This window comes from Caloenas nicobarica, chromosome 21, assembly GCF_036013445.1.
Source record: "Caloenas nicobarica isolate bCalNic1 chromosome 21, bCalNic1.hap1, whole genome shotgun sequence".
NCBI classification, from domain to species: Eukaryota; Metazoa; Chordata; class Aves; order Columbiformes; family Columbidae; genus Caloenas; species Caloenas nicobarica.
Window position 1 is genome coordinate 1319921 of NC_088265.1, and position 13985 is coordinate 1333905.

General features: G+C 54.5%; 1 protein-coding gene across 4 annotated transcripts in view; it reads left to right on the forward strand.

Annotated features, from left to right (window-relative positions):
• ATP2B4 (ATPase plasma membrane Ca2+ transporting 4) overlaps window positions 1-12467 on the forward strand; it is a 42248-nt gene extending 29781 nt beyond the window's left edge. For 2 of the 4 annotated variants that reach the window (XM_065649478.1, XM_065649479.1), the window contains exons 20-21: window positions 401-583; window positions 7653-12467. In XM_065649478.1, the coding sequence (XP_065505550.1) occupies window positions 401-583; window positions 7653-7958 (489 nt within the window). In that variant the 3' untranslated portion in view covers window positions 7959-12467. Of the gene's footprint in view, window positions 1-400; window positions 584-2706; window positions 2900-7652 lie in introns of all 4 variants that reach the window. The other 2 variants (XM_065649481.1, XM_065649480.1) reach the window with 2 other exon arrangements.
• Window positions 12468-13985: the final 1518 nt, after the last annotated feature.

The window sequence follows — 13985 nt, forward strand, 5'->3', positions numbered from 1 at the left end:
CCTTTGGGGAAGAAACTGTTCCCCAGATCCAACCTCAACCTCCCCTGGTGCAACTTGAGGCCGTTTCCTCTGGTCCTGGCGCTTGTTCCTGGGGAGCAGAGCCCGACCCCCCCTGGCTCCAAGCTCCTTTCAGGCAGGTCAGAGATCAGAAGGTCTCCCCTCAGCTCCTGTTCTCCAGCTGAACCCCCAGCTCCCTCAGCCGCTCCCATCACACTTGTGCTCCAGCCCCTCACCAGCTCCGTTCCCTTCTCTGGACTCTCTCCATCGGTGCTGTGTCTCAGCTGCACCCTGGCATCTCTCAGCTGAGTCCTGGCAGCTCATTGCAGGGATGCTCCAGTGGTGGCTCCGTGCTGCTGTAGCCCATGGGCTAAGGAGCCGCTCTCTCCCCACCTCTCCCCAGCTGATCTGCACTGTCCCAACCAGCCGCCTGAAGTTCCTGAAGGAAGCTGGACACGGCATCACCAAGGAGGAGATCCCAGAGGAGGAGCTGCCTGAAGACGTGGACGAGATCGACCACGCGGAGATGGAGCTGCGGCGCGGGCAGATCCTCTGGTTCCGGGGTCTCAACAGGATACAGACACAGGTACCGTGGGGCGGCGGGTCCTGGGGGGCTCTTCCTGCTCTCTCTCTTTCTTTCTCTTTCTTTCTCTCCAGGGGCTCTGTGTGGAGAGAGGCGACGGCCGCTGCTCAGAGGATGCCATGGCCTCCTGGGCTTGACTTCTCCCACCACCTGTGCCTTTGGTTGGGGAACCAGGACAGCCTGGTTTTTGGGGATGGCTCAAGGTGGGGGGGGGCACCGGGCCGTTGTGGTGCCGAGCAGTGTCCCGCGGGCAGGGTGCTGGATGTGCTGCCCATGGGCAACTCGCACACAGAGGAGGCGGCTCAGGAGCTGCCCTACGTGTGGGACAGAGTGGAAGCTGCTTCTGGTCACTGCTGGGACGCTGCTCCCAGGGGCATCTGCCAGCGCGAGACCCTCCTGGTCTCACTCTGCTCTGTCCTTCCCCATGGCCCTTTGGCCAAGGGCTCTTGCCACCCCTCCCTGCCAGCTCCCTGGAGCTCTTGTCCCTGCAGCACAGAAGGGGAGGAGAATCAATCTCTTCATAGGGTTTTTCCATGTGTTTCTATCTGACTCAGTTTTTCCTGAAAGGGTCTGGGTTTTTTTTTTTCCCCAGACTGCTGGCTGGGCAGGGCAGGGAGAGCTCCCTGCACCAGGTCCCTGTCCCTCGGCTTTCCCTGAGGCCGGGGCAGAGCTGCCCCATGGGGGGACACTGTGGGTCCCCCGCAGCTCCTGGCATCCGGGGCTGCTGTGTTACCTCCCATTCCTCCTCCTCTGGCCCCCAGCAGATGGAGAGAACCCAAATGGCCCAGGCACGGGGACTGGGGCGAGCACAGCAGCCGTGTTGTGCCCTGTTAACTTTGCTTCTCCTCTGCGCGATGTTGCCTTGATGGTTTCAAGGTGAGGTTCAGCCTTGATCCCCACCAGCTGTGAGCAGTGGGGGGCCCAGCACAGCGCTGGCTGCTGGGGGTGCTGAGCTGCCAGCTCATTCACATGAAAGATGCACTGGGAGCATCAGGCTGTTTCGGGAGCATTGGGCTGTTTCAGAGGCGGTTCACATGTGCTGGAGGTTGGGTGGGTACAAACGGCTGCGGTACCGATGACCAGGTGCGCAGCCAGAGCCTTCGAGGTGTCTCCGTGCCGCTGCTGGGGACCTGGGCTGGAACCAGCTCTTGCAACATGCAAAATGCTCCTGGACGTTGGGATGCCCAGGAGCCTCTCTGGTGGCTCCTTTCCTGGCTGCGGTGCTCTGCACATCGAGCAGAGCGGCCGGCAGGTCCGGCCCGAGCGTTTTGAGGGTTTCTGTCCCGAATCAATGTGTCTGAAGCGAGAGCCCAGGGCTCTTTCCCCTGGGGGGAAAAGATGGTCCCTCCGTGGTGGGAGATCAAGCTGCAGCGTGTGAAATACCTGTGGAGTGAACAGAGCTGCCGGTGGGTCTGGAGGGGTGTCCCGGGGCTGTGTGCTCTGCCAGTGACGGGGACAGGGACAGTCTGGGAAGCCACAGTGACTCCCAGCTGCTGCCCGGGTCCTCCAGCCTCGCTGTGCATCCGCAGGGGACTGTGGCCCATCACCAAGGGGCTTCCTCGCTGCATCCCTGCCAGCTCTGCTCCCCAGCCCTGCGCAGGGCCAGAGAGGGGCCGAAACCTCCTCCGGCCCCCCGGCTGCCACGGGAGCTGCGGGTCCGCGCTGCGTCCCAGCATTCGCCCTCCTGGGCCGTACATTCTGGGAGGCTGAGAGACCAGAAACCCTTTCCCAGTGCAGTTTTCTGGACCACCAGCTTCCAGCTTGCACCTCTGCCCACCCTCTCTCTCTCTCTCTGCTCCTCCTGCAGATTGTCGGATAACCTGAGGTGTTTCCTCTCTCGCTCCCTCCCAACACAAATCTCTTTCTTGGTGGTGGGACAATCCCTGCCCTCTCGTGCCTGCGAGATGGGGGCAGAGGCCGGACCTCTCCTCTGCTCCCAGCACCTCCAGCCGAACCCCGTGTGGGTTTGGGGAGCGCAGGGTGGGGGGCTCTCTCCTCCCCACCTCTCCGTCCTCCTTCTTCCTTCCTGTCTGTGTGTCTGCCCGCCCTCCCTGCTCCCTCCGTCCCCATCCCCTCTCCCTGTCTCTGGCCGGGGCGACGCTATCTCACTCTCTGGTTCTTTGCAGATGGACGTAGTTTACACATTCCAGACCGGCGCCTCCTCTTTGCAGGGAGCCCTCAGGAGACAGCCTTCCATCGTGAGCCAGCACCACGATGTAAAAAATGTTTCTAGCCCAACCCATGTAGCTCTTTCCTCCGTCAATTCCACTCCCACCACTTCTGCTGTTGCTGCTGCTGCTGCATCTCCTCCTGCGGGCAGTGAGTGATAGTCTATTACAATGCATGATTCTAATAACCACAGAGAGCACCTGCACCAACCTAACCCAGCCTGTTCTCTCTCCCTCTAAACCTTGACTCGCACACTGATTTCCAAAATGAAGGATGGGGTGGGGAGAGCATTTAAAAAAATAATAATTTTTATACTGTTGTATATTTAACAAGTTGACGATACTTTGTGGTCCTTCCCCCCCAGTCCTTGTTGCTTCCTCCATTTTTACCTCTTCTCCTCCTTTGCAGGACTGGTGTATGAGCCCACCCCACGAGGGGTGCAAAAATTGGCAGTTCTTGTTAAAAGAACCCTGTGTTCATGAGCAACTAAAAGCATTGCTGTGGAAAAAAAAAAAAAAAGGCAACTAAAAGCTGCTGTTCCGCGGCTCTGCCCAGCCCCAGGAGGCCCCAGCAGGGCAGGAATGGGCAGAGGCGCCGCTTCCCAAAGCAGTGAGGCTCTTTGGAGGCAGAGCGGCCGCTCGGGCCATCCCGCAGCAGTCGCCGTGCTCCTGGGAGCGCCGAGCCACGGTGCCGGGCTGCCTGCACGCTCCGTGCCGCTTGCACGCGGGCCAGAAGGTGCATTTATTTGCTCCTGGGAGCCCGGAGGGTGCGTGAGAGCAGCCGGTTACTGCGGCTCAGCTGGCCAGTGGTGACACATCAGAGCCGCTCAGCCACTGTTCCGGAGCTGGTTTGTAAGCAAAGCAGCCTCCCCTGTCCCGACTTGCATGCCGTGCGAGACAGCGGAGCGAGCCCACGCACGTCAGCGTGCCCCTCGCTGCCCCGGAGCCCTGCGGGGATGGCACGGGGCTCCACGGGTCCCCGCTGTCACCGCCGCAGCAGCTCCCGGGTGCTTGTTGTGCGCACGCTGGTTCTAGGTGGGCGCAGAGACACGCGGCGCTCTGCACGCAAACGGAGATGGACAAGGTCGGTGGCAAAGCCGGAGCCTGGCCGTGGGTGTCCAGCCCAAGGAAAAGCCCCTTCTGGTGCTGTGCCCCTCTCTGCGTTCCTTGTGAGCTGCGCAGACGGGCTGGTGAGCACGTGAGAGCAAATTCTCTCTGCAGGGCTGTGCCAGGCTGTGAGTAGGTAGTGTATCTTTATGGCATAATTGGCTTTTTTTATTGCACAGTTATTTTCTGTGTTCTCCTCTTATTAAAGAAATACCCTTGGTGACTTGTTGAATAGCTTTCAGTTTCCACTGTTTATACACTGTGGGATAGAAGAGAGAATTTCTGATAATTTTGTTTTCTCTCTATTTAGCCGACACTGATGCTTGAATTTTTTTTGTTTACCCTGAAGTTTCTGAAGCAGCACAGCTGCCTTCTGTTCCTGACTGCATCTGTGCACCACCAAGACTTTCTAATCAGAAGACGACCTGCTAAGAGGGGTCTCAGGGCACTGGGCTTGGGTGGACAAGACCAAAATGCAGGATTTTTTGCAGTCTGTGGATTAACGTTCTCCCTGATTTGCAGCAAGGGAATAGATCGCTTGGATAGCTTGTGCCCTTCCAGGCAGCAAACAACTCTACCAGGAGCTAACCCAGGTCGCTAAGTCTTCCCTCGGTTTTCTGCCTGGACTTCTCTCTGTTTCTCTGCCGCTTCCCTTCCCTCTCTCCAAGCTCCGCTTCCCTCCGTACGGATTAACGGTGTCCCTCTGTCTTCCACTGCACTTCGGTGGGGCGAGCTCCCGGGGCTGGACCTCGCGGCCCCTCCTGCTGTGTCCCTCTTGGGGACGGAGGAGAGGGAGGTCAGGGATGACCCTCGGGACGTGCTTTGCAGAGCTGAGCTGGTCTCCATGAGGCTTCAGCGCTGGTTTGAGGGAGCTGGGCAAAGCAAACCAGGGGTGAGTGCTGGAGCTGGTGGTGGCTTCACGCAGAAGATGTAATTTCCACCTCCGTGTGAGCAGTGGGGTTTGCCCAGCACGTTGCGGTGCTGCAGTGATGGTGTAAAATGAGAATAAATGCCGCACTTGGAGGTTATGCAGGTTGCAAAGCTTTCAGATGGAGAGGAGGTGGAGCTGAGCTTTCAGCTTGCTTGGAGAGAATTTCGTTTGTGTTTGCACTGTCTGGCTCATTCAAAACACATTTCCTTGCTGTTATGTTCCTTTGACAAGAGAACAGCTGAAGCAATTTATCAGCAGTTGCTGACAGAGATGGTTAAATGAAAGAAAACCTGAGGAAAGCTGCAGCACAAGTTATGGTGGAGCTGCGGGCAGGGATGTGGCAGGGTCTGGACTCAGCAGTGTTGAGGTGGTGGAGCAGGGAGAGCGTCTGTGGAGCTGCTCCTTCCCCTGAGCTTGGACTGGACTGACCGCTGAGTTGCTTCGGCATCACAGAGGCTCTTGGTAGCTTGTTTGGATTGGTTACACTTGGTTTAGTTGGTTTTGCACACTGATTTTAGGGGTCAGTGCTTGCAGCTGCAGTTCTCAGGATGCTGGTGATGTGACAGATTGGTAGAAGGTGGCCTGCTTGGCGCTCTCCCATGTGCTGTGCATCCACACCAACCACTGTGTTTATCCAGGATCTTACTGTGTCACTGGTGCAGCAAACACAGCTCCAAATTGCTGTTCCCACCTACATCAACCTTCCATTTTCGCAGGCCAGCTGGTGCTCCGGCATCACGGGGGTACCTGGCCCACGCTCATCTCATGAGTGTCTGTCATCCAGCTCCCGTGTGTGTGCTGCTGTGTGTGCCAGAGCTGGTTTATTCCCAGCGGGATGTGCCGGGCCGGTGCTGGGGATGCCACGTCGCTGCCCCGCGCCGTGCAGCACCATCTCTCTGAGCCAGACGGAGAGCGGACTCGGGGCATCCCTCATGAGCGGGGAACCCTGAGGCATCTTGCAGGTAAAATCTCCAGGGTTCCAGGCATGAGACTCTTCTTCTAGTAACTTCTCCGGTCTGGTTTTGTGAGTGCCGTTTGTGCTGAGACCAAAGATCTGCAGGAGGCTCCCGCTGGCTGCGCTGGTTGGTGACTTTCCTGCCAGCCTTGCCCGTGTCCCAGACCGAGGGGGACGGTTTAACCCAGCTCATCTCACCAGGAAAAGGGCTGTCGCCTCTGCTCCCCCACCAGACCTGCAGCCCCTTCGCCAAGAAGTGGCAGAACACGCACGTATCTTTATTTGCAAGGAGATACCTGAATTGTTCTCCCTCCAGCAGCTCCGCACGCTCCTCGGCTGGATGATGAGGAGGCTCTCGGGGTGTCGCGCAGGGACGCTGTGGGGGAGCGCCCCTTTTTGTGGGGACTGGGGATCTTCTCCCTTTGGCACCCCAGCTGCAGTCCACAGAGACACTGACAGCAGGCGGGGGACGGGGACGGGGCTCCGCGGGTGCTGGGAGCAGGCAGAGGCAGCTCCTGAGCAGCAGCGCTGCTTCCCCGGGGCAGGGGACAGCGCAGGACGGCTGGCACTGCCACGGGGACGTGTTCCTGTCCCCCTCACCGCCTGGCATTGCTGAACAAAGCCTCACGGTGGGCTGGAGCGTTTCCCTCAGGAGGAGTTGAGCAGTTCTGGTCCAAAATGAGCTCTGCTTAACAGAGCAAAGACTTCTGTTGCTCCTGTAAAACACAGGAGAGCTTGCGTGGGATGCCCGGCACGTTCTGCCACACACGACGTGCACGGATGGGTTGTTGCGGTCGCGCTGGAGTGCAGAGCTTTGCCGCGGCCCCTGGCGCCGCCACCCACTGACCCGTCCTTGCCTGGACCTGGTGCTTGTCACCCATCCGACCAAACGACTGTGACTTGGCTGCGAGGGAGGGGGAGATCTGGAAGGGCTCAAGGCTGGATTTCCAGAGGAGCCGGAGGGAGCAGCGAATCCACTGCTGGCCGCCATCCGGGCTGGTTTCCAGACCGATCCCTCCCAGCGCCGCGGAGGCAGCAGAGCCGTACCCTGGTTGTCCAAACCGGCTCTGCACCCCTTGCTCGTGACATGTTGAGCCTGGCTTTCGGCAGGGTTCACAGGGGCGCTGCGGGGCCAGGCTTCCCAGCAAAGTTTGAGATTGCGTTTCGTGCAGAGCATCCGAAAGAATTAGCTGCCTTCGGAAACCACTGTATCTCTGCAGCATGTGGGTGTAGGGAAGGGCCCCGGTGCAGCTGTGAGGGGACGCTCGCACGGGGCTGCCTTCCTTCTTGCATGTTTACATGGGTCCGGTGTTACTGGCCGTGGCATCCGCTTGGACCTGCTGCTTCACGCGGGCTTGAAAAGTTTGTGACACCTTTTTAAAGCCCGCTCCTTTCTATAGGCCTAAAAATGACATAGAACACACACACATCGCTCTCACGGTAGAATTTTTTGCCTTGAAGTGAACCCACTGTTTGTCTAACCCACCTCTTTTTTGAGTTGTAGTTCCACTTTTTTTGTCCTCGTTTATACACACAGATACACGTGCGCACACATAACGACAACTAATACATTTTGGCTTCCATTCATTCAAAGTGATCTGGGGGGGGGTTTTTGAGGTGGTTTTTTTTGTGTCTTTTCTTGCAGCTTCTGAAGTCGCCCCATAGTCGGTTGGTTCCCCATCACACACCTAGTGCCTGAGTCTGCTCCATGTTGGCCCTCCTAGTTCACCGTAGATCTCTCATTTTGACTTAGCTGTGTGTTCAGTGGTGGCGATGTTGTTGTTGTTGTTGTGCTTTTTTGTTTTATCGTGTCTTGATTTATTTTTTTTACTTTCTCCTGGGAGCTCTGGCCTCTCATAGCCGCTACTAACCCTCCTTTTGTTTATCCCGCACGCTCCTCGCCTCCGGCAGATCAAAGTGGTGAATGCGTTCCGTAGCTCCTTGTACGAAGGCCTCGAGAAACCTGAATCCAGAAGCTCCATCCATAACTTCATGACTCACCCGGAGTTCATCCTGGAGGAAGACGAGCCTCGAACACCATTCCTTGACGGCGCCGAAGACGACCCTGAGACTGACGGACTCAAAAAGCAAGATGGGGGTAGCCTGGGTGGACCTACATCCCTCAACAGAAATAACAATGCAGTGGACAGCGATCAAGCTGAGCTCACTGTCCCGGAGCCCGACAGCCCCTTCCACAGCTTGGAGACTTCGGTTTGACCTTAGAACTTGGAACCCCCCTCCTCCTCCACCTTCGCCCCTCGCCCTGTGTGATATCGGCACCAGTAACTGATCACACACTGCGGTCACTTCATGTCAAACTGCTCATACGTATATCATTTTGGTGTTTTGGTTTAGTGTTTTTTGTTTTTTGTTTTTTTTTAACCATTATTTAGCAGTGAGAACCAGAGTACCACGATGCTGGGTGTTGGGAGAGAGGCTAAGCCAAAATTGTGCATCTCCATCCCCGATTTTTCAGTGGTACTCGCCCAAGTGAAGCAGACAGGTTATTTCCTCTCCACGAGTTCGGCTCCATGCGCCTGTAGGGGGTTTTCACTTTGAGAAAAAAAAAAACCTGCATGTTCAAAGAAAGTTCCAGTTGTTGTAGTCTTACATGCACGCTCCCAGCCTGAGGGCTGGGGTGCACTTGTGACTTTATTTTTTTTTTTTTTTCACTTGTGGTTTTTAGGGTTTTCTTCTACTGTTGGGGTTTGTTCTTCGCTTGTGGGATTTTCCCCCCCTGGTAACTTCGCAGTGGGAAGTGGGGGGGGGGTTAGCACTCTAGTGCAAAAATTTAAAAATAAACAACAAAACCCAGCCAGGGGGAAGGTGTTTACTCACAGGCTGACAGATACAGGGATGTACACCAGTCTTCCGCCTTGAAAAATGGTACCCAGCCTTTCCCGTTCCTCCTCTGTGTGTGCGCGCACACGCTTCTTTCTCTCTGTTTCCAAATCGGTAGACAAGGAACGAAGGTGACTTGGCTGTAACCTTGCTGGATGTAAAAGATTCTGGGTTTTTTCTACAAAGCAAGGTGGAGGTGAACTGGCAGTGGAGAAGTGGTGAAGAAAAACCCCATGGTTGTGAGAAACGGGGCTCCCTCCTGGGGACCCTTCAGAGCCGCATCTCTTCTGCTCTTGAACAGCTGTGAAATTGTTGGTGAGAGCCTTGCAAAGCTTTACCAGCTCCTGCCAGCGGGAGCAGAGGGACTCTTGCCTGTTTTATCTGTCCTTTTGGGTTAAATAACCCATCAGCCTTGGAGTACGAGCTCGGGTGAACTGCTGGGGAAGCCAGAGGATGCTCCAGCTCTGCTCGGAGCGCCGGGTCAGTGTCAGTGCACGCGTCAGCTCCCGGGCGCTGGAAGGGATGAGTCTGGTTGTCTCTCTAGCCGGTGGGGTCGAAGGGAGGACCCTTGGTTTCCATAGCACTTGTGTAGCTGCTTTCCCAGGGGAGATGATTCCTTGCAGAGGCGGCAGGTTGGCTTCCAGAGAAGGTCCCGTGTGGAGGCTTCACCTCACTCGCTGCCTTTTTTTTGAGGGTCGTCTCTTCACCCCGCGTCCTCCCACACCTCGCGCTCCTGTTTGGTGGAAGTCCTGGGGTTTAGGTCCCAGGTGTCCTGGGCACGTTGGCTCTGAACTGCCCCTCCTGTGAGGCTGAGCAGGAGGCAGGACTTGGCTTTGTTAGGCTGAGTTTCTCCCCGTGGGCTCCTCCCGGTGCCCCCTGGGTCTCTGCTGCCTTCTCCTCATCCTCTTTGGCTCAGTTGGAGCAGAGAGAACCTGGTTTAACTGGCTCACCCCGTCCCTGCCCAGGCTCCATCCCTGCAAGCAGAGAGGTCTTAGCGAGGCGCTGGCTGGTTGTTTCTTGGTTTTTTTTTTCCTTTACGAACGCACAGCCGAATGTCCCGTGCCTTCTCCGAGCACTGCCTGCAGCACCGCCTGCCACGCCAGGGCCCACCACTTTGCCAAGAAATTAAGTGTTCCTTAAAAAAAACAACAGCCGCAAACCAAGTGTCTTTGGTTTTGTTTTTCGTTTCCAGCCCAGCACCGACACGGCCCTTCCTTGGGGTGGGAGGAGGGAAGGACAAAAAGGAGGAGAGAGGGGGAAAAAAAAAAAGGACAAAATCGCCCCGTTCCTGTGAGGAAAGGTCCTTCTGGCGGGTGCAGGCTGGGCGCCCTACACTGCCAACAGCATGGAAAAAACGCCACCAAATGCCACCACTGCCCGTCGCAATCGCAAACCCAGAGTCCCAGCCCTGCCCCTTCCTTTGCACGAGCTGAAAAAACACCCCAGGGGGCCCGGGGGTCTTGTCCTTAGGTTATACACAAATGGTGACAGGAGAGACAGGAGGGGTGGTTGTGGGGTTTGGGTCTGTGCTAGAGGTGACATTGTTTAAAAGATCACTTTTTCTATTTTAAATATGTGCAAAAAAAAAGCGGGGGGGGGAATATGTTGTTCTTATAAGCTTACATAAATATTTATTAAATAGTTTGGGGGGCAGACACACCAATTTTTTCTTTTGATATTTTTTTAATACCTCAGACCTGTTTAAAAAAAAAAAAAAAAAGACTTAAACCAACAAAAAGCCAACTTTGGAGGCTCTCGAAGTCACTCCCAGAAATCTGTGAGTGGCAGGTTGCCACAAGGGTCTGGTTGTTCTTTAGTTTATATATATATATTTTTTTTTTTGCTCCAGTTTCCATATTAGGAGGGGGAGAAATAATTATATATAAATATTATGCAAAAAAAATATATAGTTTTCTTTAGATCAGAAACTGATATTTTTACGTCAGCCATATGTATTTTGTTTAAAGAAAAAAATAAATCGTGAGTCCCGCGTCTGCAAGGGCGCGTGGCGGCGGTGACAGGTGATTAACGCAGTGATCAGCGATCGATGCCATCAGCCTCCTTTCCTCTGAGCAGCCATCTTTATACTAGACGTTAGTTGGATGACACAAATGTTTTTTTATATAAATTATGTTGGTATGGCCGGTTGCTTAAAGTATAAATGTTTATTGTGCATACATCTTTTCTATGAAGTATTTTTGGGTTTTTTTTTTTTTCTATTTAGTTTCAGCGATATACTGGCAGCAGGTGACTATTGGGTTAAGTTATTGAGGACATTACAAAAAAATTGGGGGAGATTGGTGCTCTACGCTGAAGGGCATGTTCGGCAGCACGAACTTCTGGGGACTCTCTGCAACATGCCTTGAAAGAGGGGGAGATATATATATATCTATATATATTTTTCTTTTTTTGCTTTGTTTGAACTGCCACAAGTGCGCACGGGGGACAGTGCCATGCCAGACAGGAATCGAAGTCATACCCTGTGATACGTGTTAATTTGCCTTGGAATGCTTTGTTATTAAAACACTCTGAACGTAATTTTGCATCCAGTTCTTAATGACAGTAGGGTCTCTGGTGGTGGTTTTCTGTTAAATAAATTGGCAGATTGGTACCAAAGACATTAAACCATGTCCTGTGTGCATTGCTGAACAGGCATTTTTAGGCATATGCATTATGTGATAAAGGTTTCCTTTGATTTGCACAGGGGTTATATTTAATTTTCAAAGGTTTTGTGCAATAAGCTTCGAGGAAAATTTTGAAACAATCTCAAGAAGGAAAAAAACTAAACCAAATTTTAGCATGGGTAGCCTTTGGCTTTCCCCAGCCGAGATGTCCTGGAGCACTCAGCCCCTCTAGAAACGCTTCTCGGGGTGACACGACGTTGGGGCAATCGGCGAAGCCCCATCCTGGAGCTGCCACCTCCCCGCTGCCATTGTCACCTCCTCATGACCATGGGGACCTCGCAGCAGCGTCCCTGCGGGCGGCGGTGCCTCTTGGGGAAGGACATGTGTACCAGCCACCGCTCCTCACCTCCGGCTCCTCCGAGTCCATCACCCCATGGAGTGTCCGACCTGTCAAATGTCCTCCTGCAGTCCCGGCTGCCCCCGGTGACGGGAGGTCCCCGCTCCTGCCCCGAACCGCGGCCGTGGGGCAGCACCAGCCCAGTCCTTGGCTGCTCCTCTCCACCCAGACTGGCACATCTCCGCACTATCCTCCTGCTCGACAATACAATTTTCATTCAGCAAAGCCCATGGCTAAAACTGCCTTTAGTTTATTTCCTCCCCTTAAATAAATATATATATACAGTATTAAACCAACATTCGTGTGTGTATATATATTTATCCAACGCTCTCACTGCAAAACTTTCTTTTGAAGAGGGCGTGCAGATCTGAGTTTTTCCTTTTTCCAGTAACTAAGTATAATAAGCACTGGTATTTTTGTATAAAAACAGAAAAATACAAAACAAAAGACTGAATATTATGTGGTATGCATGACATTAAAACAAACAAACAAACAAACGGTGGTTTCAAAGCAATATGTACCCTGGTGTGTTTGCCATATCCTAGAGTCCAGCTTCAAGTGCACCTGATCTGTATTGCATTTTGATATTAATCTCTATGTACAATGTTTTGCATGTAATTTATATGGTTCTTGGGAGAAACAATTTTTGAATGAATTGTCAGTTGGCTTCTTCTGAGAAAACAGACTCCAAGCAGAGATAATACTCAAAGTGGAAGCAGAAGAGTGGTTGAGGGGGGAAAGGGGTTACATATAGTGAAAAAATAAAGCGTGCTGGGGGCGGGGGAGAAGGGTAATGGTTTTGAATCAATAAAGCTTTGGCTGTTGAGCAGAAACAATGCGCAAGTGCATCCAGAGAATAAAATGTGCCCACGTGTAAGTGTGACGTCCTCAGTGTGTCCACCAGCTTGTGAAATCCATCTGGATGAAGGGCTGGGCGTCCCGTGGGAGCGTGGAGCGGGCCCTGTGGGGTGGAAGGAGGGATGGGGACCAAAAGCCGCCCCATCAAAAGCCCCCCTTGGCGTGGGGTTTCTCTCTGGAGAGGCTGGGGCTTTGTCTCGAGCGTGGCTGCTCCTGTCTCCAAGCCCAGTCCAGAACTGGCTGTCAAACGCCATCCAAACCGGTGCTCCTATGAGCAAAGATCGACCCTTGTCCCCCGCCCTGCGGCGATGCACGGTGGAGGTTGTGATCTCCAGCTCCCGGGGGCTGGTTTGAGCCGTGTCCTGCCTCTGTACTGAGACTATTTTGCCTCCACAGAGGCACTTTGCTCAGAGGACAACGGGAAATAAAAGCGACCGGCCTCTGCAATGCGCTTGTTCCCAAGCAGGTTGATTGCACTGGAGCTGTTTTATCTCCCTGGTTTCAGTGGAGAGGCGGTTGCTTCTCCGTGTCTTTAATCACTCCGGGGCCAAGCTGTGGTGAGAAGATGGAGCCAGGCGAGGCTGTCAGGGGTGAGAAAGTTCAACCTGAAACTTGTCGGAGCGTGTGATCCTTGGAGCTGACGCCGGGTGACATGACCGGGGGTGACAGCTCTGCCGTGCTGTGTCCCCGTCCTGCTTCCTCGGGAGGTGTCTGTGCGAGAGCGTCGTCCAGCTCGTCATTAAACCCAACAGCTGCAATTACTTCTTTTATTTTAAACGTAGTCCAGGCTGCGTGTAAAGAAAAAAACCAAATCATAGGGCTTTAAAAGTCATTTAGTGAGGAAAATAGCTGTGCCCCACAAATAGCAGGCACCCTATCCCCACTGTCCTTGCTACCAGGTGGATGTTTACTGCTGCCACAGGGCAAAACTGGGGAAAATAGGACACCGCCATGGAGAGGAGGAGAGCAGAGGGAGGCGGGTTCAGGCCTGTGATCTGCCATGGAGCCTCAGCAGGCCCAGGCTGCCCTGACAGCGCAATGGCTGCTCCCCCGGCAGGGCCCAGGCCTCCCTCCCCAGGCACAGCACGGCCCAAGCTGTCTCGAGGCTACAGGGCAAATGCCTGCCGCCTGGGAAAACTGGGTGAAAAACGTAAAATAGCTTCCAGCTTGGAAAGTGTCGCCCTGAGGTGGCGCCCAGCAGCGTGGAGACCTGGCGCCATGGCGGGCAGGGGCACCCGCCCTGACAGGACGGCGGGCGCGGGGTGCCGCACGAGGGCAGAGGTGGAGGGGAAGGGGCCACTCTCCTGTTCGCCCCCCAATAAAGGGCTTTGTCTGGCGTTAGAGGCGCTGGCGGAAGAAAAAAAAGGACAAAAAAAAGAGGGAGGAAAAAAGGACAAAAAAACCCGCCCGCCCCACTTTGTTTATGGGCCCTGCCCGCGCCGCTCTTGTCGCTCCGGTGGGCGGTGCCCGCGTGGAGCCCCGCCCCTGCCGGTTTCAACGGGCGGAAGCGAGCCCTAGTGAAGC